At 41.0% G+C, this 23,777-nt stretch overlaps 1 protein-coding gene across 1 annotated transcript in view; it reads left to right on the top strand.

Moving 5' to 3' along the window:
• PKD1L3 (polycystin 1 like 3, transient receptor potential channel interacting) overlaps window positions 1–23,777 on the top strand; it is an 80,584-nt gene that overhangs the window by 48,870 nt on the left and 7,937 nt on the right. The window contains 6 exon segments of the mRNA XM_032591436.1: window positions 2,026–2,125; window positions 4,367–4,504; window positions 5,462–5,608; window positions 5,611–5,737; window positions 21,613–21,825; window positions 22,904–23,037. Of these exon segments, the coding sequence (XP_032447327.1) occupies window positions 2,026–2,125; window positions 4,367–4,504; window positions 5,462–5,608; window positions 5,611–5,737; window positions 21,613–21,825; window positions 22,904–23,037 (859 nt within the window).

The raw sequence follows: 23,777 nt of genomic DNA, 5'->3' as shown, positions 1-23,777 counted from the left end.
GGGTTCAAACCCTGCTTTGGGATTGCTTTTGTCAGCACAGAGCCAGAGCCTACTTTGGATCCTATGTCCCCCTCTCTCTAGCCCTCCCCAGCTTGTGCTCTCTTTCAAAAATAAACATTAAAATTTTTGTCACCAAAAAGTGATTTTTCTCTATACAAAGTAAATATTTTTAAAAGCAAAAGAAATTTTATGATCACAATGGCCAAAAAATTTGTAAGAAGTTTATCTTCCCTGGAGTCAAATATATTAGAACAACAATATTCCAATTGGTTTTTAAAAATGGCAAAAACCTGATAATACATGGCGATGCCTCAACCCTTCACTGCTAGCGGAGGAAAATAAGGCAACACAGGGTAAAACCTTCAAATTCTGCATCCCTTTACTAAATAAGTTTCATTTCTAAGGACCTATCCTGAGAAAATTCAAAGTAGTTTACTTTTAAAAATTGGCAACAAATTAAATGCCCCAAAATGGGACACTGCTTAATGAATGTCTTAATATAAGGCAGCCATATCCATATAGTGGAATGCCAAACAACCATTAAAAATGTTAAAGAAAATGTAGTGACATGGAAAGCCAGTCCAGATATATTAAGACACAAGTGATTAAGGGATCTATTCCAAATTTAAATTTTTCTTAAAATCTCTAATTCTTCCTTTTTTCCAAATTTTTATAAAAAACGTTTATCACTTCAGTTAAAAAAGCTGAAGGGGTATGCCCAGGTGGCTCAGTCAGTTAAGCCTCCAACTTCAGCTCAGGTCATTGTCTCATGATTCATGAGATCTAGCCCCACATCGGGCTCTGTGCTGACAGCACAGGGCCTGTTTTGAATCCTGTTTTCCTGTCTCTCTGCCCCTCTACCGTGCTCGAGCTCGCTCTCTCTTTCTCTCTCTCAAAAATAAATAAAAAAATTTTTTAAAGTTGCAGGGGTGTGTTGGTGGAAAAGTATAAAAAGAGGAAGAGATGGAAGCAAGTGTATTAGATTAGTTATTGCTATCGCTACAGTGTTGAATTTGGTTGGACCTGTGGCCAAGTGAACTTTCTACTTTTTCTCCCATCTAGTCCGGGGACCAGCCACTAGAGGGCCACCTGAGGTCTCCAGAGGAGACACACCCAGAATGGAGTGTCTAAAATCGGGTGTGTGGCAACAGGCTGGAAATAGCACCCTTGTCTTTATTCTCCTGAGGACTAGAGCGCTTTCTTCCCCTGCATGGAGATTAAAGGACAAGGTGGAGGGGGTATACTTATTACACATGTAACAGATACTTTTAAAGTCTTAGTTACAAGAGTCCATGCTTACTTTAGCAAAAGAGAGACTTAATCGTTGGGATTTTTATCCCCAGGGGCATCTGGGTGGCTCAGTCGATTTAGAAGCCAACTTCAGCTCAGAACATGATTTCACAGTTTGTGAGTTTGAGCCTGGTTGGGTTCTCTGCTGTCAGTGCAGAATCTGTTTTGGATCCTCTGTCCTCTTCTCTCTCTACCCCTCCCCCACTTATACTGTCTCTGTTTCTCTCAAATAAATAAACTTTAAAAAAGTTTTTTAAGAAGTGTAGCTTCTCCAGTCCAGCTCATTAGAGGTCTTCCAAAGACAGGTGGGTTTGGTTTGTTTGTTTAATTTAAGTAGGCTTCATGCCCAGCCTGGAGCCCAACATGGGGCTTGAACTCATGACCCTGAGATCAAGACCTGAGCTGAGATCAGGAGTCAGACACTTAACCAACTGAGCCACCCAGGCACTCCAAGAAAGATGTTCTTAAGTAACTTACACAGATCATCGCAAATCATCTGATAGTTAAACTTTCCTATCAAGCAGCTTACGGACTACAAGCAAAATTAGAAATGTTAACATTGTATTAACCAGGTCCCTGTGATTATGCAAAAATAATTATGAAACCACCTAATTTTTGGTTTTTCATGATAATAAAGGGCCAAATAATTGAAATGCATTAACCATAGTCACCTTGGATCCTGTACTGTCTGCTCCTTCTGTGATCTTCTGTTTCCCCTGTGATCTCTCTGTCTAGGCGATCGTCCTCACATTGTCCATCTCACTGATGCGGAACAGGATGCCGTGTCTTACCAAAGAGAAGGAACAACAAACAAGGAGGATCTTGGCACTCTTGGGTAATGTAAGTAGTTCTGAGTACCAACATCTGATTTTGCAGAGAGCAAATTGTATTGAAATACTGGACATCGAGCCACCTCACCGAGTCAGTCATCTATGTAGGGACCTTGTCTCTCCTTAGCTGGCTGCTCCTTCTCTGCTGCCCATGGAAAACCATTGTGTCACCACACTCATGTGCTCCTCCTGAGACCCTCTCGTGCTCTCTCAGTGCTGTGCCTCTTGTCCGGGTCCTGCATCTCCTTCCAAGAGTCTGTCTCACCCCTGAGCCCCAGAGGCTGTTTCCAGCTGCTCACCATCTTTATCTGGACACCTCTGATCAGACCTGCCCCAATCCAGATTGCCTGGCCTGCAGACCCACTTCTTTACTCTTCTCCTTTCGTTTAAGTACATGCCCACTCTCTAAAAATGTCAAAATAATCCTCAATTCTTACTCGTCACATTCAGTCACCACGCCTGAGGGAAACTACCCTCTAAAAACCTGATTGGAGCTGCTCCTGTTATGCAAATGAACCTCACAAACACAATGGTGAGCAAAAAAATTAACATAGTACTTTAATCATGGAAAACAGCACATATATACACTTGGGTGTATACATAGACATATCTATCTATCTATATATATTTGTATACATATATAGGTCTGTATATGTGTATACAGAGATCTATATAGACCTATATATAGATCTCTGTATACACATATACATACACGTGTATGTGTGCATATATATAATATATATGTATGTATGTATGTGTGTATTTGTGTCTGTGAAGAAATGCATGGGAATGATAAACTCTAAAATTCAGCATTGGATTAGCTCTCTGAAGGAAAGGAATACTATCACAGACAAACACTAACCAACTTTATTAAGTAGTGGTAATTTATTTCTTAAGCTGAGTGGTGGATACATTACTAAGGGATAGGCACCCCATTCCTTATGAGATTTGTAGAAATTAATCTGGTTTCATACTGCCTTCCTAGGCCTCATTTCATTTCTCCATGCTCTGGAATTGTTGTTCCCTCTGCCTAAAAAGGACTTTTTCTTTTCTTGTCCTTGTCCATTTGGAGAATTGTATCTGACTCATCCTTCACAACAAATGTCAAGTTTCACCTCTATGACACCTTCTCTGACTTCCTCAGGGAGATTTATTTTCTCTTCCGTGACTCTCAAGCATTTGGCACAGACATGCTAGCAAGTTTCATGTCCTATTCTGGCTCCTTCTCTCTCCATCTTGGTTTACATGTCTCTAGATACTTCTCACGGTGTGGTCCGCAGACAGCAGCTTTGGCATCTCCTGGAATTTTAGAAAATGCATAATCTTAGGCCTCACCCCAGGATCTGCATTTGAACCACATTCCGAGGCGGTTCCTGTGCACATTGAAATGTGAGGAACCCTGCTCTCCAACAGTGCTCCCCACGTGCGGTTCACGGACTAGCACTGCTTGTTTCTAGTCCAAGATGAAAACAGAAAGTGAGAGGAAGTATTTAGAAAGTTTTATAGCAATCGGGCAGACCAATTTTAGACATATTGAATCTAATTTTTTTTTAATTTTTTTTAACGTTTATTTATTTTTGAGACAGAGACAGACAGAGCATCAACGGGGGAGGGTTAGAGAGAGGGAGACACAGAATCTGAAACAGGTTCCAGGCTCTGAGCTGTCAGCACAGAGCCCGACGCAGGGCTCGAACTCACGGACCGCGAGATCATGAGCTGAGCCGAAGTCGGCCGCTTAACCGACTGAGCCACCCAGGCGCCCCTGAATCTAATTTTTAAAGTAGGACTTGGGGACACCTGGGTGGCTCAGTCAGTCAAGTGACTGACTCTTTATTTCAGCTCGGATCATGATCTCGAGGTTCGTGAGTTCGAGCCCCAAGTTGGGCTCTGCACTGTCAGCATGGAGCCTGCTTGCATTCTCTGTCTTCTCTCTCTCTACACTTCCCCTCATCTCTCAAAATAAATAAACTTTTAAAAAATGGGACTTGTATTTTACATGCTCCTGTTTTACTTCTTTATTCTAGCAATTCCTTGTTACTGTATTTTATCAAAGTATCTGTCCCCAGTGGACTGGAATTTTTCTTACGTCCTTCATGATAGTTTGAGAAGTGCCACCGCTGTAGCTTTATTCTTTGTGTTTTCAGCATTTAAGAGGAGGTACTCATAGTAGAGTTTCAGCAAATGTTGATGAATAACTGCTTAATGAAATATAACTGTTTTTTGGGCTACATTTGAATTTTTGACAGCAAAATGTTCACCATTACCTGGTTCGAGAGATAAGAATAACCCCGTCTATACAGCTCCAGCTTTCCACAGCCCGGGTAAGTGACCAGAAAGAACCTTGAAAGAGAAGAAACATTTCAAGCTGACAGGAGATATTTTGGGCATGGAGAGCAAACAGTAATGTGTTGATCCTGTAGCACAATTCCCAGCAAAGGGGGAGTGAGAAGTAAATGAAAATACAGGGGAGTGAGAAGCTGTCTTAAAATACTCCCCTTGAAAAAAATATGGACTCCAGGGAGTGTGGTAAATGGGCAGACTCCTGAACTTAGGAGTCATGAGAAGTCGTTATGTGCTTGAATAAGCACCTTCCTCTGCCTACAGAGTAGAGTAACAACTTGATCTATATACTTCACAGGAGGAAAAATGAATATGCTTTCAAAAGTGGTTGTCCTCGGGGCGCCTGGGTGGCTCAGTCGGTTGGGCATCGGACTTCAGCTCAGGTCATGATCTCACAGTTTGAGTTCAAGCCCCATGTCAGGCCCTGTGCTGACAGCTCAGAGCCTGGAGTCTGCTTCGGATTCTGTGTCTCCCTCTCTCTCTGCCCCTCTCCTGCTCATGCTCGATCTCTCTCTGTCTCTCAAAAATAAATTGTTTAAAAAAAATGAAAAAAAAAAAGTCGCTGTCCTCTAAGTACAGGGGAACTGGTTCAGCACATATCATGTTTGGGTTATTGTATTTCCTGGACCAAAGAAGACCAATTCTGTTTTTATCTCTCTTCCCTTTCTTGTGAACACAGTCCAGAGATAGCTAGAGAGAGAAAGGTTGGGGGCGGAGATGCATTTAGTTTTAAGAACTAAAATACAGCAATTTTTGTGTAGGATTTTGTGTATCTTATTTAAAGGAAGACTTCTGATGAGTGGCAGAGTAATTCTGGGAAGGAATATATAAATATTTGTAGATATGTATAGGCACCACCATGAGCCAAATACGTTGGCTCATCTGTTTTCAGTTGTTTGGTTGAATGAAATTGCCAAGGCTTGGGAACCATGAAGGAGAAGGTGTAGAGAATTTCTAAGCTAACCACTCAACTGTAATTTTTTTTTCCTATTCCTTCCTAGTACAAATCCTCTTCCACATCTTGTTGATGACTGCAGTCTACTCAGCACAGAACTCCAGTAGGTTTTACCTCCATCAAGCTATTTGGAAGAGGTTTTCCCACCGTTTCTCAGAGATCAGACTTCTTAAGCATTTCTACCCACAGGCCAATCTCACCTTCCTAACCTTTATGGGGATTACAGAGGTATGGACACAGTCCTGGGGCCCCACTTCTGGGATGCTTCTTGTTCAAAATTTTCTACCAGTGACCAACACTTTGTCCTACCTTTCTGTCCTAAGTAAGCTGTATTTTGGAAATTGTTGCATTCATTTATCTCAGGATTGGTAGTTTCCTTTGGGCATTTGGAACACGGCCATGGTTCCTGGGGTGGTGGCAGGGAGAGCCCTAAAAGACACGTTCATCTCAGTAAAGGCTTTTTTGGGCCATTTAGGCAAGTGTTAACAGATGGCAACTCCTATGCCTTGCATGTTGATCCTTTCTAGTTCACTTCTGGATGGTGATACTTCTCGGTTCAGGGCATGTTTGCTTGCAGTCTGTTACTATGTGAGGAATGAAGTATTGACCAAATTAAAAGTGAATGGAACCCTGGGTGGCTGAGGCTAGTGCCATCATGGTAGGCATGGTCCTCCTTCTGGACTCCGTGGCTCTGCAGTCTAGTGTCTTGGTCCAAAAGCACAGACTCAGAAGCAAGACTGACCAGGTTCACTTGTTAGCAGTGTATTCTTGGGTAAATTACTCAATCTCTTGGGCCCCAGTTTTTTACCTACATGATGGAGATACTCTTAGGACCTGCCCTGTAAGATTGATGCGAAGATTAAAAACTCAGTAGATGTAAATGCTTAGAAGAGTGTCTGACCCAGAGTATTTACTGGATAAGTGTTAGCTATTATTATTAACTGGGGCAGCTGGGGCTCTGGCTAATCTACTGGAACCACAAAGTGTACATGAGTTACCTAGACATGCTAAGGAAAAGCCCCAGCAATTGGTAGATGGAGACAGAGAAATAGAATTAAGTAGACCTGAGGTGAAAAGCACTAAAACTTGGCACTAACGTGGTTTATCTATTCAACTACTAGCAAATCTTTACTTTCAATTTTATTTATCTATTTATTTTTTTAGCAATCTCTACACCCAGCTTGGGGCTTGAACTCACAACCCCAAGATCAAAAGTCGCATGGTCCTCCAACTGAGCCAGCCAGGCACCCCACAAATCTTTACTTTCAGGATTGATGTAGGCCAGTCCTGCTAGTCCAATTGTTTTCAGGAATATTGAAGCCCAAGCTATTCATGGCAGATAATCTGTTTCTTGTAAATACTTAATCTTCCTAAATAGCATGGTGCAGTGTTGAATCACATATAGGGAAGGATCTCTGTTTTTGGTAGGATATAATTAAAAATCTTGTAGCAGTATGAGCTTGCCTTTTCTCTCTTGACTTTTCTTCCTGGGCTGAAAACAACTGATCAAAATTCTATCATAACTTCATGTACTTTTCATTTAAGAAACACAGAGTGAGAGGGGCCCCTGGGTATCTCAGTCAGCTGAGCATCCGACTTTGGCTCAGGTCATGATCTCACAGTTTGCGAGTTTGAGCCCCACATCGGGCTCTGTGCTGTGGGTGCAGAGTCTGTTCTGATCCTCTGTCTCCCTCTTTCTCTGTGTCCTTCCCCCTCTCATGCTCTGTCTCTGTGTCTCTCTGTCACTCTGAAAAATAAATAAACCTTAAAAAAAAAAAGAAATATAAAGTGAGACCATCTTTGAAGATTGTTAGCCCTCACCTTTCTCTTCTGTCTTCAGCCTCTCCCTGTCAGATTTCTCTCAATAATCTTTCATGTTAAAACAGGTTTTTTAAATAATTAAAACACATACATGGAGAAAACTCAAATGTGCCACAGGGTATATTGTGCAGCTCTCCTCTGTCCCCTAATCCTCGGAGACACAATGACATTCCCAATTTATTATATATTCTTTCGGAGGTAATCTGTGCATTTGCAAATATGTTTGGTAAGTGGTAGCCCACTTATAAACATTGCCACGAATTTTGTGTTTTTCTCTTAACAGTTCACCAGAGATTGTTTCATCAGTATACGTAAAGCCGCCCCTATGTTTTATTCATTTACTGTGTAGCATTCCTTTGGTCACATGTCTCATAATTTATAAAACCAGCTCCCTATTGATAGACATTGAGATTTTTTTCAGTCTTTCATTGTTAATAATACTATTATTAATATCCTTTTGTGTACATAATTTCACACATGTACAAGTATATCTACAACATGAATATCTGGAAAAGATGTGGTAAAATGTGCATGCATTCTTTTTTTTTTTTTCCAACGTTTATTTATTTTTGGGACAGAGAGAGACAGAGCATGAACGGGGGAGGGGCAGAGAGAGAGGGAGACACAGAATCGGAAACAGGCTCCAGGCTCTGAGCCATCAGCCCAGAGCCTGACGCGGGGCTCGAACTCACGGGCCGCGAGATCGTGACCTGGCTGAAGTCAGACGCTTAACCGACTGCGCCACCCAGGTGCCCCTGTGCATGAATTCTTAATTTAGAAAGATATTGCCAAAGGGTACCTGGGTGGCTCAATTGAGTGACCTTTTTCTAATGTTTATTTCTGAGACAGACACAGAGCATGAGTGGGGGAGGGGCAGATAGAGAGAGAGACACGCACACACACACAGAATCCAAAGCAGGCTCCAGGCTCCGAGCTGTCAGCACAGACCCCGACGCGGGGCTCGAACTCACAAACCGTTAGATCATGACCTGAGCCGAAGTCGGTCGCTCAACCGACTGAGCCACCCAGTCGCCCCCAGTGACTTTTTTTTTTAATGTCTCTATGTCTGTATTTGTATGCTCAATCTTTCCTCTAGCCTCCTGAACCTATGAGATACTTTTTTTTTTTTTTTTAGTTTGTTTATTTTGAGACAGAGTGTGAGCAGAGGAGGGGCAGAGAGAGAGGGAGGGAGAGAGATTGGATCCCAAGCAGGCTCTGCACTATCAGTCGGACGCTTAACTGACTGAGCCATCCAGGCGCCCCAAGTGTCTGACTCTTGATTTCAGCTCAGGTCATGATCCCAGAGTCATAGGATTGAGCCCCACGATGGACTCTGCACAGAGCATGGAGCCTGCTTAAGACTGTCTCTCTCTCTTTCCTTCTCTCTCTCTCTTTCTCTCTTTTCCCCCCTCCTTCTGCCCCTCTCCCCTGCTCTCAAATTGTCTAAAATAAAAAAAAAAAAAAAAAAAGAAAGTATTGCCCCAGTCTTCTCCTTATTGTACCAGTTAACACTCCCATGAGCAATGTATGAGTCTGGCCACATCCCCAACAGTCCACTGAAAATTGGTGTTTTCAAACAATACCCATAGCTCTGAAATAGAAGAAAGGCTTTGCAAGTGCACTCATGAGAAAATGGAAGTCAAAGCAGAGTAAGGTACCATCTTCCACCTCTCATCTGGGCAGAATTTGCCTCTGCCCTTGCCCTGCTTCATTCCATCCTCCCATATTGTTTTCAAACATAAATCAGTATTATTCCCCTGTTCAAAACCTCCCAGTAGATTGCTATCATACTTAAAATCCCAAACCCTTTCCAGAGCTTACAGAGGCCTGCCCAGCCTGGCCCACAGCTACATCTCCACTCCTATGCCCACCCCTCCTCCACTGTCCTTCAGCCATGCACACTTCTGTGCCCTCCCACACACCAACCCTGTTCTCAACTCAGGGCCTTGGAACGTGCCGCTGCCCTGACAGATATTTGCATTGGGTGCTCCGAACGTTATTATGGTCTCTCTCACAAGCCACATCCTCAGAGAAACTTTCTCTAGTCATCCCTTGTAGACGAATAGTAGTGTTCCCTCCCCAGCCCCCTCTATCTCTCCTCCTACTTAATTTTTCTTCTTAGCACTATCATTACCTGAATACTGTTTGGTTCTTGTCTCTCTGTCTCCCTCCTCAAATGTGTGTTCTCTGTGGACAGGGACTCTCTTTCATCCAGTATGCTCCTGGCACCTAGAGCAGGACCTGCCATACGTGTGCACTCCATACATATCAATTGAAGGAATGTATGAACGAACGAATGTCCTTTCCTAATCTCTGCCCAGTTTTCATTGGGCTGCTTGATTTTGTTAGACTGTTTGGATATATGGGAATTTTTTGTTGGTGTTTATTTTGAGAGAGAATGACTGAAGGAAAGAGACAGAATCCCAAGCAGGCTCTGTGCTATCAGTGTGGAGCCTGAGATGCGGTTCAAACCCATGAACCGTGAAATCACAACCTGAGCTGAAATCAAGAGTTGCACGCTTAACCGACTGAGTCACCCAGGTGCCCCAGGGGGGATCTTTTTATGTATTAAGAGCTTATAGGGGCGCCTGGGTGGCTCAGTCAGTTAAGCGTCCGACTTCGGCTCAGGTCGTGATCTTAGAGTTCATGGGTTTGAGTGCCGAATCAGGCTCTTTGTTCAGCACAGAGCCCATTTTAGATCCCCTGTCCCCCTCTCTCTGCCCCTCCCCTGCTTGTTCTCTCTGTCTCTCTCTGTCTCTCTCTCTCTCTCCAAATAAATCAATAAATAGTGAGCTTATACGGCTGTAGATCTAAATTTAGATTTTTATATAGAGGGGCGCCTGGGTGGCTCAGTCGGTTAAGCAGCCGACTTCAGCTCAGGTCATGATCTCGCGGTCCGTGAGTTCGAGCCCCGCGTCGGGCTCTGTGCTGACAGCTCAGAGCCTGGAGCCTGTTCCAGATTCTGTGTCTCCCTTTCTCTGACCCTCCCCTGTTCATGCTCTCTCTCTGTCTCAAAAATAAATAAACGTTAAAAAAAATTTTTTTTAAATACATATTTATATAGATAGAAACTATGAACTTACAAAGATTAATTCAGGGAACTGATATCTGTATGATGTTCTCTTCACACTCCTATCTCCCTGGGAGTATGGTATGCCTTTCCGCCCTCATCTTCCATGGATCCCTCATTAATAGTCCAAATCTCTTGTTAGGTTTATTTTATCTTTGTGTAGCTATTATGAGTGAGATATTTTATCTGTCTTTACCATTTAAGTAAATATTGTTTGGATGTATGAAGGCTGTTGATTTCTGTATATTAGCACCCAACCACCTTGCTGAGTTCTCTTTTTTCTTTATTTTAAAATATTCCAGTTAGTTAACATATAAGGTTATATTAGTTTCATGTATATGATACAGTGATTCCACAATTCCATACATTATCCGGTGGCTCTCCATTATCTTTTTGTAAGTAGTAGTTTTTCAGTTGATTCTTTTTCCCCAGCTTTACTGAGGTATAATTGACAAGTAAATTTGTATGTGTCCAAGGTACAATGTGATGTTTTGATATATGAATACATTGTAAAATATTTACCACAGTCAAGCTAATTAACATATTCATCATATCGCAAAGTTAAGTGTTTTGCATTTTTTTTTAGATTTTATTTTTTTTAAGTTTATTTATTTTGAGAGAGAGAGACAGTGAGTGGAGAAGGGACAGAGATAGAGGGAGGGAGAGAATTCCAAGCAGGCTCTGCACTGTCAGTGGGGAGCCTAACAGGGGCTTGAAGTCAGGAACCTGTGAGATCATGACCTGACCCAAAACCAAGAGTTGGATGCTTAACCAACTAAGCCACTCAGGTGCCTCTGAGATTTTTTTTTTAAGTAATCTCTGTATTCAACGTGGGGCTCAAACCCACAACCCCAAGATCAAGAGTCACATGCTCCTACTGGGCCCGCCAGGTGCCCCAATTTTGGTTTTGGTATGCTAAGAACACATAAAGATGTATTCTCTTAGCAACTTTCAAGTATACAATATAGTACTATTAACTATAATGATTATGCAGTACATGAGATCTCCAAAATTATTCATTTAAAAAAAAATTTTTTTTAACGTTTATTTATTTTTGAGACAGAGAGAGACAGAGCATGAACAGAGGAGGGTGAGAGAGAGAGGGAGACACAGAATCTGAAACAGGCTCCAGGCTCTGAGCTGTCAGCACAGAGCCCGATGCGGGGCTTGAACTCACGAACTGCGAGATCATGACCTGAGCCGAAGTTGGACGCTTAACTGACTGAGCCACCCAGGCACCCCCAAAATTATTCATTTTAAATAAAACTGAAAGTTTGTACACTTTGGCCAATATCTCCCCATTTTCCCTTCCCTCTCCCCAGCACCTGCTAACCATCATTTTACTCTCTGGTCTATGCATTTGACTTTTTTAGATTGCACATGTAAGTGAAATCATACAGTATTTATCTTTTTCTGTGTGGCTTATTCTGCCTTGCATAATGTCCTCCATATTCATCATGTGGTAGCAAATAATAAGATTTTCTTTGCGTGTGTCACATTTTCTTTATACAGTAACCCACTGACATACACCTAGATTGTTTCCATATCTTGGCTATTATGAATAATGCTGCAATGAACATGGGAGTGCAAATATCTCTCCAAGATATTAACTTCATTTCCTTTCAATATATACACAGGAGTGAGGTTGCTGGATCACATGGTAGTTCTGTTTTTAATTTTTTAAGGAACCCCATGCTGTTTTCATAATGATGGCACCAATTTCCATTCCCAGCAGCCGTGCACAGAGTTCCCTTCTTCACACCTTCACCAACGCTCAGTATCTCATCTTCTAGATAAAAGCCCATCACGAGGTCCCTGAGTGGCTCAATTGGTTAAGCATCTGACTCTTGATCTCAGCTCAGGTCTTGAACTCAGGGTTGTAAGTTCAAGCCCTGCATTGGGCTCTGCGCTGGGAGTGGAGTCTACTTACAACAAAAAAAAAAACAAAAAAAACAAAAAAAAACCCACAACATCTGAATAGGTCTGAGGTGATACTTCATTGTGGTTTTGGTTAGTGATTTTTACATATACTGTTAGCCACTTTTTTTCTTGATAAAAATGTATATTCAAGTCCTTTGCCCATTTAAAAAAATTTTTTTTGATGTTTATTTTTGTGTGAGAGAGAGAGCACAAGCAGGGGAGGAGCAGTGGGCAGCAGGACAGAGGATCTGAAGTAGGCTCCACGCTGACAGCAGAGAGACCCATGTGGGGCTTGAACTCACAAACCACAAGATCATGACCTGAGCCAAAGTCAGATGCTTAACTGACTGAGCCACCCAGGTGCCCCTGACCATTTTTTAATCAGTCATTTAAGTTTGTTTGTTTGGTATTTAGTTGTATGAGTTCCTTGTGTATTATGGTTATTGACCCCTTACCAGATACATAATTTGCAAATATTTCCTCCCATTTCATCGTGGTTTGGTGGTTTCCTTCACTGTGCAGGAACTTTTTAGTTTGTTGTAGTCCCTCTTGGTTTTGTTTTGTTTTGTTTTTGCTTTTGATGTCCTAGTCAAAGAATTGCCAAGACCTGCATCAAGGAACTTTGCCCCTGTTTTCTTCTAGGAGTTTACAGTTTCAGGTCTCAGAGTTAAGTTGGTAATACTTTTGGAATGGATTGTTGTATGTGGCATAAGAAAAGGGTCCAGTTTCATTCTTTGGCATATAGATACCCAGTTTTTCCAGAACCATTTGTTGAAGAGACCATCTTTTCCCTATTGTCTGTACTTGGCACGCTTCTCATAGATTCATTGGCTGTATGTGCATGAGGTGATTCTGGGCTCTCTGTTCAGTTCCATCATTCTGTGTCTGTTTCATGTCAGTATCACATGATTTTGATTGCTATAGCTTTTATTTTTTTATTTTTTTTCCCTGGGAGAATTATTTTCCAAAGTGCTCATTTATTTTTTTTTCAGTATATGAAATTTATTGTCAAAATGGTTTCCATACAACACCCAGTGCTCATCCCAAAAGGTGCCCTCCTCAATACCCATCACCCACCCTCCCCTCCCTCCCACCCCCCATCAACCCTCAGTTTGTTCTCAGTTTTTAAGACTCTCTTATGCTTTGGCTCTCTCCCACTCTAACCTCTTTTTTTTTTTTTTCCTTCCCCTCCCCCATGGATTTCTGTTAAGTTTCTCAGGATCCACATAAGAGTGAAAACATATGCTATCTGTCTTTCTCTGTATGGCTTATTTCACTTAGCATCACACTCTCCAGTTCCATCCACGTTGCTACAAAGGGCCATATTTCGTTCTTTCTCATTGCCCTGTAGTACTCCATTGTGTATATAAACCACAATTTCTTTATCCATTCATCAGTTGATGGACATTTAGGCTCTTTCTGTAATTTGGCTATTGTTGAGAGTGCTGCTATAAACATTGGGGTACAAGTGCCCCTCTGCATCAGTACTCCTGTGTCCCTTGGGTAAATTCCTAGCAGTGCTATTGCTGGGTCATAGGGTAGGTCTATTTTTAATTTTCTGAGGAACCTCCACACTGTTTTCCAGAGTGGCTGCACCAATTTGCATTCCCACCAACAGTGCAAGAGGGTTCCCGTTTCTCCACATCCTCTCCAGCATCTATGGTCTCCTGATTTGTTCATTTTGGCCACTCTGACTGGCGTGAGGTGATATCTGAGTGTGGTTTTGATTTGTATTTCCCTGATACGGAGCGACGTTGAACATCTTTTCATGTGCCTGTTGGCCATCTGGATGTCTTCTTTAGAGAAGTGTCTATTCATGTTTTCTGCCCATTTCTTCACTGGGTTATTTGTTTTTCGGGTGTGGAGTTTGGTGCGCTCTTCATAGATTTTGGATACTAGCCCTTTGTCCGATATGTCATTTGCAAATATCTTTTCCCATTCCGTTGGTTGCTTTTTAGTTTTGTTGGTTGTTTCCTTTGCTGTGCAGAAGCTTTTTATCTTCATAAGGTCCCAGTAATTCATTTTTGCTTTTAATTCCCTTGGGGATGTGTCGAGTAAGAGATTGCTATGGCTGAGGTCAGAGAGTTCTTTTCCTGCTTTCTCCTCTAAGGTTTTGATGGTTTCCTGTCTCACATTCAGGTCCTTTATCCATTTTGAGTTTATTTTTGTGAATGGTGTGAGAAAGTGGTCTAGTTTCAACCTTCTGCATGTTGCTGTCCAGTTCTCCCAGCACCATTTGTTAAAGAGACTGTCTTTTTTCCATTGGATGTTCTTTCCTGCTTTGTCAAAGATGAGTTGGCCATACGTTTGTGGGTCTAGTTCTGGGGTTTCTATTCTATTCCATTGTTCTATGTGTCTGTTTTTATGCCATGCTATAGCTTTTATACTGTAGTTTGACATTAGGAAATGTGATGCCTCCAGCTTTGCTTTCTTTCTCAAGATTCCTTTGGCTATTTGGCATATTTGGTGATTCCATATAAATTTTAGGATTATTTTTTCTATTTCTGTGAAAAGTGCTTTGAAATTTTGATAGGGATTACACTGAATTTGTAGATCACTTTGGGTAGTGCAGACATTTTAACAATAATCTTCCAATCCATAAACATGGGATATCTTTCCATTTTATTTGTGTCTTTTTCATTTCTTTCATCAGTGTCTTATACTTTGTATCTTTCAGTTTCTCAGTTGAATCTATTCCAAAGTATCTTATTATTTCTGATGTTCTTGTAAGTGAGATTGTTTTCTTGATTTCTTTTTCGGGTAGTTCATTGTGTAACCAAATGCAACAACTGATTTGTGTGTATTGATTTTATATCCTATAACTTTACTAAACTCATTTATAGGTTTTACAGGTTTGTATTTGTTTTTGTTTTGGTGGGATCTATGGGATTTTCTTTGTATAAGATCATATTATCTTTAAACAGACAATTAAGTTTGTCCTTTCCTATCTGGATTCTTTTCATTTCTTTTTCTTACCTAATTTCTTTGGCTAGGACTTCCTATAGTATGTTGAATAGAAGTGCAAGAGTAGGCACCCATGTCTTATTCTTGATCTTAGAGGAAAAGCTTTTAAGCTTTTTACAGTTATGATGTTAGCTTTGGGTTTGACATACATGGTCTTTATTATGTTGAGGTACATTGCTTCTATGCCTAATTTGTTGACAGTTTTTATCGCAAAAGGATGTTGAATTTTGTCAAACGCTCTTTCTGCATCTATTGAGATCATCACATGATTTTAATCCTTTATTCTGCTAATGTGGTATACCATGTTTATTGAATTGTTTATGTTGAATCATCCTTGCATCCCAGGGATAAATCCAATTTGGTTGCAATGTATGATTTTTTTGTAAGTAGGCTTCACATCCAGCGTGGCACCTAAAGTGGGGTTTGAACTCAAAACCCTGAGATCAAGACCTGAGTGGAGATTAAGAATCAGACACTTAACTGACCAAGCTCCTCAGGTGCCCCGCAATGTATGTTTTATTTTTTTTAATGTATTTTTGAACTTCATGTGCTAGCATTTTGTTGAGGATTTTTTTGCATTTGTGTTCATGAACGATATTGGCCTGTGATTTTCTTTTCCTGTAGGCTTTGGTATGAGGGCATTGTTGGCCTCATAAAGTGAATTTTGAACTGCTCCCTCCTCTTTAATTTTTTGGAAGAATTTGAAAAGGATTGATGTTAATTCTTTAAATGTTTGGTAGAGTTCATCCATGATGCTGTCTGGTCCTAGGTTTGTCTTTGTTGGGCGGTTTTTTGTTTTATGCTTCAATCTCCTTACTCGTTATTAGTCTGTTCAGATTTTTTGTTTCATCATTATTTAGTCTCGATAAGTTGTGTGTTTCTAGGGATTTATCCATTTCTTCCAAGTTGTCCAGTTTGTTGGCATACAGTTGTTCATAGTGTCTCTTGTAATCCTTTATTTTTCTGTGATACCAATGTTAATGTCTCCTCTTTCATTAATTTATTTATTTGAATCCTCTTTTTTCTTGGTCAGTCTAAAGGCTTGTCAGTTTTGTTTATCTTTCAAAAAAACATTGTTTTTTTTTTCTATTTTTCTAGTATTTATTTCATTTATTTCAGCTCTTTATTGTTTCCTTCCTTCTGCTAACCTTGGACTTAGTTTGTTCTTCTTTTACTAGTTCCTTGAAGACTTAAGTTAGCTTGTTTGTTTGAGATCTTTCCTTTTTCATAAAGTAGGTGTTTATTACTATAAACTTTCCACTTTAGGACTGCTTTTGCTGCATCCCGTAAGTGTGGCATGACATTTTGTTGGAGAACAAGAAGCTGGAGGCACCGTAAGAATGTCCTGAAGGGGGGCGCCTGGGTGGCTCAGTCGGTTGAGCGCCGACTTCGGCTCAGGTCACGATCTCGCGGTCCGTGAGTTCGAGCCCCGCATCGGGCCCCTGTGCTGACAGCTCAGAGCCCGGAGCCTGTTTCAGAGTCTGTGTCTCCCTCTCTCTGACCCTCCCCCGTTCATGCTCAGTCTCTCTCTGTCTCAAAAATAAATAAATGTTAAAAAAAAATTAAAAAAAAAAAAAAAAAAAAAAGAATGTCCTGAAGGAAAGGGACAGAGCGGCAAGGAACTAAAAGCAGTTCCATTCCCAGGTGGAAAGCCATTGGGACTGCATGTTCTCTCCAGAAGGATATCATATGGGCACCAGGCCTGGGATAAGAATGTTTTGTCTGGCACCAGATGTACTCATGACCTGGTATGGAATACGCTGCAGGTGCAGGACCGGTCAGGATGCCAAATACTACGTTGTATGTGCTTGCTGTTATCAGACAATTTGCAAAAATAAAAGAGGCTTGAGCCAGGGGACCGCTGCTTCAGCTCCTGGACAGTCTCAGCCCCTGCTTTCCAATTCTCTCGTCATCGCACCTTTAGGACCTCTCTACAACATTTATACTTCCATTTTTATTTGTCTCAAGGTACTTTATAATTTCCCTTTGATTTCTCATTTAACCCATTTGTTGTTCTGAACTGTATTGTTTAATTTTGTGTATATGTGAATTTTCCAGTTTGCCTCATGTTATTGATTTCTAGTTTCATACCATTATGGTCAGAGAAGATACTTGATATACATGCTTTCAATCTTTAAATTTGTTAAGACTTGCTTTGTGGCCCCACTTAGGATGTATACTGGAGAATGTTCCATGTGCACTTGAGAAGAACAAGTATTCTGGTTGAATGGAGTGTTTTGAATAGATCTGTTTGGTCCATTTGGTCCACAGTGGTAACTAGTCTGCTGTTGCCTTAATGATTTTCTGTCTAGATGATCTACCCATTGTTAAAAGTGGGTTGTTGAAGTCCCCTACTATTATTGTATTGCTGTCTATTTCTTCCTTCAGTTAACATTTGCTTTAAATATTTAGGTGTTCCAATGTTGGGTGCATATATATTTATAATTGTTTTGTTCACTTTATGAAGTGAGCCCTTTATCATTTTATCACAAGTGACCTTCCTTGTCTGTTGTGCCCGAGTTTATTTTTTTTATTTTTTTTTTATTTTTTTTTTAATGTTTATTTATTTTTGAGACAGAGAGAGACAGAGCATGAACAGGGGAGGGGCAGAGAGAGAGGGAGACACAGAATCTGAAATGGGCTCCAGGCTCTGAGCTGTCAGCACAGAGCCCGACACGGGGCTCGAACTCACAGACCGTGAGATCATGACCTGAGCTGAAGTCGGACGCTTAACCGACTGAGCAACCCAGGCGCCCCATGTTGTGCCCGAGTTTAAATGAAATTCTATTTTATCTGTTATAAGTTAGAGCTACTTCTGGTCTCTTTTGGTTACCATTTGCATGAAATATCTTTTTTCCACACCTTCATTTTCAACCTGTGGTGTGTACCTAAAACTAAAGTGAGTCTCTTATAGGCAGTATATTATTGGATCTTGTATTTTTACCAGACTCAATCATTCTGTCTTTTGACTGAAGAATTTATTCTCAACATTTAAAGTAATTATTGATAAGAACTTACTGTTGCCATTTTATTGTTTTCTGATTATTTCTCAGCTCCTTTGTTCCTTTTTCCCTCTCTTACTATCTTCCTTTGTTATTTATTTTTTGTAGTGGTATGCTTTAATTCCCTTCCCTATATCTTTTTTTGTATCTATCTATATAGATTTTGCTTTATGGTTACCATTAGGTTTACATGAAACATCCTATAACCTGATAACAACTTATGTTCAATCACATACAAAACTCTATACTTTGGGGCACCTGGCAGGCTCAGTCAGTAGTGCATGCTACTCTTAATCTCAGGGTTGTGAGTTCAAGCCCCTGCTGGGCATAGAGATTACTTAAAAAATAAATAAAAATAAACAAGATTGTGCTGCCTGTATATTGGGGAAAAAAAGAAAGAGAAACCCTCTATACTTTTTCTTCTCCTTCCCCTGCACTTTATGCAATTGATGTCACACTTCTTTTTATATTGTCATCCAGCAACCAATTATTGCAGTGGTAGTTATGTTTAATACTGTTGTCTTCTAACTTTTATACTAGGGATAAAAGTGATTTATAAACCATTATATTATTACCATATTCTGAATTAGACTATGTATTTACCTTTACCAGCGAGTTGTATACTTTCCTTTTGTTACATAGCATCATTTCCTTTCAACTTGAAGAATTCCCTCTAGCATTTCTTGTAAGACTGATCTGGTGGTGATGAGCTACCCTAATCTTGTGTGAGTCTCGGAATGGTTTTATCACTCCTTCACTTCCAAAGGACAGTTTTGTTGGGTTTAGTGGCTTTGGTTGTCAGTTTTTTGTTTTCTTTCAGCACTTTGAATATGTCATTCTGCTCCCTCTAGCCTGCAAGGTTTCTGCTAAGAAATCTGATAGACTGTGGGGGTTTCTTTGTGCGTGTAAAGTTATTTTTTCTCTTGCTGTTTTCAGAATTCTCAAGCTTTGAGTTTTAACAGTTTGATTATTATGTGTCTCAGGATAAGCTTCTTTGGGTTGATCTGACTTGGGGGGTCCTTTGAGCTTCATGTACCCACACGTTTATATCTTTAAGTTTTCTTTTTTCTTTTTTTGTTTTTTAAACATTTGTTTATTTATTTTTTTCAACGTTTATTTATTTTTGGGACAGAGAGAGACAGAGCATGAACGGGGGAGGGGCAGAGAGAGAGAGGGAGACACAGAATCGGAAACAGGCTCCAGGCTCTGAGACATCAGCCCAGAGCCTGACGCAGGGCTCGAACTCACGGACCGCGAGATCGTGACCTGGCTGAAGTTGGACGCTTAACCGACTGCGCCACCCAGGCGCCCCAATATCTTTAAGTTTTCATTTATTATTTCTTGAAATAAGTTTTCTGCCTCTTTCTCTCTCTCCTCTTTCTGGGGTTCCCATAATATGTATATTTGTTCTTTTCACAATGTCCAGAATTCTCATTGGCTTTCTTCATTCTTTGTCATCATTTTTCTTTTTGTTCCTTGAACTGGCTAATTTCAAATGACTTATCTTCAAATTTACTGATTCTTTCTTCTGTATGATCAAGTCTGATGTTGAAGCTTTGTATTGAATTTTTCATTTCTATTACTGTATTATTCAGCTCCAGAATTTGTTTAGTTCTCTTTTGTGGTTTCTACTTCTTTATTAAAATTACCATTTGGGGGGTACCTTGGTGGCTCAATTGGTTGAGCATCCAACTCTTGATTTCAGCTCAGGTCATGATTTCATGGTTCATGAGTTCGAGCCCTGCGTCAAGCTCTGCGCTGACAGTGCAGAGCTTGCTTGGGATTCTTTCTCCCCCTCTTGCTGTGCCTCCCCTGCTCACATGCACACTTGCTCTTTCTCTCTCAAAATAAACTTAAAATTACCATTTTGTTCATGCATTGTTTTCCTAATTTCATTTATTTGTTTTGTCATGTATTCCACTGAGTTTCTTTAAGATGATTATTTTAAATTCTCGTGAGGCAGTTCATAGATCTTCATTTCTTTGGAGTCATTCTTTGTGACCCATATAGCTTTGAGTTGGTATTTGTGCACTTGAAAGAGCAAACATATTTTCCAGTCTTTCCAGACTGTTTTTGGCAAGTAAAGACCTTCTTCTGTCGTTTCCCAAGGCTAATGAGATTACCTCCAGAATCTCAGTTGAGTTGGGATGGAGCCATGTCTTGTGGCTATTGTTAATCTGCAATGGGGTCCAAAATTTGTGGGCCTGTTACCAGAGGCTTAGGTGGGTGTGGATTCTATCTGGTCTCTGGGTGAACAGGACTTACTCCAGAACCTTGTTCACTAGGACTAGCACTGGGACAAGGGTCTGCTTCAGAGTTGGCATATAGCAAGCCTATTACCAGGTGCAAGAATGAGTGTGGCTCCCACCAGATTCCTGGAAGGGCTCCTGCTGGGTCCCTGGGCAGGTGAGATGGGCCCTGGACTGTGGCTGAGAAGGACTGGAACCACCTCCCAGGGCTCTTCAGGATCCACAGCCAGGACCAGTGTCTACAGACCTGGTTCTGGAGGGATGGATGAGTGTGTCCCCCACCCGATCCCACAGTGGGCGGGATGGCTTCCTGACAATGGCTGGGATGGCCTGGAGCCAAGTTAGAAGGAAGTTTCAGGATCTAAACTCAGACATGGTTGCTAGGCTTGTCTCCAGGGGCATTAACGGGTGTGTCCCCCAGCAGGTCTCTGGACTGGCAGGACTGCTCATGTTCTACAGCCAGGAGGGGCTGGAGTCTGGTTGAGGGCCATTCCAGTGAGTTTGGTGAGTCTGTCTCCAGGAACCTTTGAACTGTGGCTGAGAGGGACTGGCACTGGGTCACAAGCTGTTTCATGGTCCACAGTCAGGACTGAGGTCTGCAGGCCTATTATCCAAGACACAGGCAGGAGTCTCCTGGTGCATGGTGCTGGTGGCAGGACCAAGACCGAAAGGTGCTGTAGCCAAGTGCACAGGGGGACAAAGCTATTTCTGAGTCTGTCGTCAGGACCACAGTTTGTGAGCCAGCCACCTGGGCACGGACCTGCCTTCTCAGAATGGCCTTTTGTCAGTCTTGGACTCCACTGGGGTTTCACAACTCCCTACCTTTGGATCCCAAGGCTCCCACAAACATACTTTTTTTCCTGAGAATGGTTGCCAAATTATTGTTGCTAAGAGCAGACGCAAGCAGAGGGCCTCCTGTTTCACCATCTTACTGACGGCTTTCAGTCATTTTCTTGTCCGGCTGCATGAGCAGAAATTCCAAATTCTGTTTTTTAAAATACCAAAAAGGGCATTTTCTGTTACTAATTTGAAGTATTTTTAAAAACAGTTTCTTGTACTCTTTCATTAGGATTTATTACTGATGGGAACTCCTTTCTTTTGGGCAATGTTCTGCTTCATCACATTCACGTTCCTGGTGCCATACTTCTCCCAACTGGAGTATCTCCCCAAGAACAAGTGAAGCCATCTCACAAGATCAGGAGGATACAGAGAACTGTGGAGTCAACGGGGGCTTCCCTGATAGGAACATCACAAAGTCAGACAGCATTTGGCGTTATCAGGATCAAGAGATACTGGGTGGCTATCCTATCCAAGGGGAATTTGCCATTTACTCAGGAGGAGGGTATGTTGTGAGACTTGGAAGAAGTTCCAGTACTGCAGCCAGGTGAGCAAGGCTGAAGCCTGGAGGGATAACCAGGATGTGCACTTTTGTCCATTCTTAGGGCAATTAAGAATTAAGGACCCATTTGAGTAATTTCTACAGCCACTATAATGCTACTCTGTTGTCTCCTACACTTGTAAATACTTTAGACTTTAAGGAAATGTATCTTTTAGTTTGAAAATTCCTTGTTCAACCTCAAACTGTAGGTATGTTTTGGTTTGGCAATTTTCCCAAACTCATTTTTTTTTTTTTCTCATCTGGAAAAACACCTACCAATTTCAATTCAGGTATCTCTAGTTTAGGCAAACTATAATCTTCAAATTTAAGAGGCATCATTGCCCTTTATGAACCATAATCATCCAAGATTCAAAGTTAAATTGCCAGAGATTTGTAGAATGGTTTTATATGTGTATGTGATAAAAATCTTTGTCATTATGTATGAAAAAGCTTAAATTATCTCTTCATTTAAATTTACAGCAAGAATTTACTCAAAAAGAATGATGCTGGGGCGCCTGGGTGGCTCAGTCAGTTGAGCATCTGATTCAGGTCATGAATCCAAAGTTCAGGTCATGAGTCCAAAGTCATGGGATCCAGCCCTGTGTCAGGCTCCACATTCCCTGCTTAAGAGTCTCTCTCTCCCCTGCTCTCTCTCTCTCTCTAAAATTAAACAAAACAACAACGATGCCAACCAAATAATGACATTTCCACCCCTCTCAAACCTGAATAGCTGTTAAGATCAGCACTTAACATTTAGAAGTAGAAGGAGTAGAGTAATAGGTAGTTGACGTAAAATTAATTCTACCCTAGATGTTAAATGCCAAATATGTTTTCTTGAACATTGAAGTTTGGTGTGAATACTATTATGAAAACCTTCATCTTTGTAGCTAAGTTTATATTAGTGTTAACTAACACTAGTGACAATTTGAACATTAGTAATAGTATTTAATAGGTAAACTAGATTTGGAGATGTAGCTTTGCATACTACTGGTACGAAGGTGATATTGGAGATGCCAGGGCATTTTTCTCCTTTGCAGGGTTGAATGGAGAAGGTAGCTTGTAGCGTGCTTCTCCGTCTTCCCAGAGTTTTGCAGCATCTTGAACAGAGCCACTGGCTTGACCATTGCACCAAAAGCCTCTTTGTGCAATTTGTGGTCTTCACTGCTAATGTGAACCTGTTGTGTGCAGGGACCCTGATTTTGGAGTCCAACAACATGGGTATGAAGACCTCTTCTCCCCTCTCTCTCTGACCTGCGTATCACAGGAGAAGGCTCAGTTTCTTCATACCATTAAAAGACAAAGTTATCAGGGCACCTGGATGGCTCAGTTGGTTGAGCGTCTGACTTCAGCTCAGATCATGATCTCACAGTTCGTGAGTTCGAGCCGTGCGTCGGGCTCTGTGCTGACAGCTCAGAGCCTGGAGCTGCTCATGCTGTCTCTTCCCCCACTCATGCTCTATCTCTCCTTCAAAAATAAAAACATTAAACAAAAAAAGTTAAAGTTATTAAAAGTCAAATAGTTCAAGGCAAAAACTAGCAGTCCTCTCTTCTTCCCCACCTCATGGCCTTTCCCAGAGACAGCTCCTTCCAGCTTTTTAAACTGGTTCTTTGAAATTTAAAAATTAACATGATTAACTATTTCATGAATTTTTAGTTATAGGTATTATCTATTTCTTTTTTCCTCTACTGATGAACATTTAACTTTCTTATATCCAATGCATATCCCTAACACACACATACACACCTTTTCTCTTTCCTTATCCCAATATAGTAATAATGAAAATAAATATTAAACTAACCATAAATTGTGACTATATAAATGATTTTTCAAAGATGAGCCATGTAACATATTAGTTAAATTTCTTTTCTTCTACAGCTTTTTCCTTAGAGTTTATAATTACCTCCCCCTCTTTTTTTTCCATTTGGTTTTGCATGGATCTATCACTGAGTCATCTCCAA

The sequence above is a fragment of the Lynx canadensis genome, chromosome E2 (assembly GCF_007474595.2).
Source record: "Lynx canadensis isolate LIC74 chromosome E2, mLynCan4.pri.v2, whole genome shotgun sequence".
Classification (NCBI taxonomy): domain Eukaryota; kingdom Metazoa; phylum Chordata; class Mammalia; order Carnivora; family Felidae; genus Lynx; species Lynx canadensis.
This window is presented reverse-complemented; position numbering and strand designations above follow the sequence as displayed.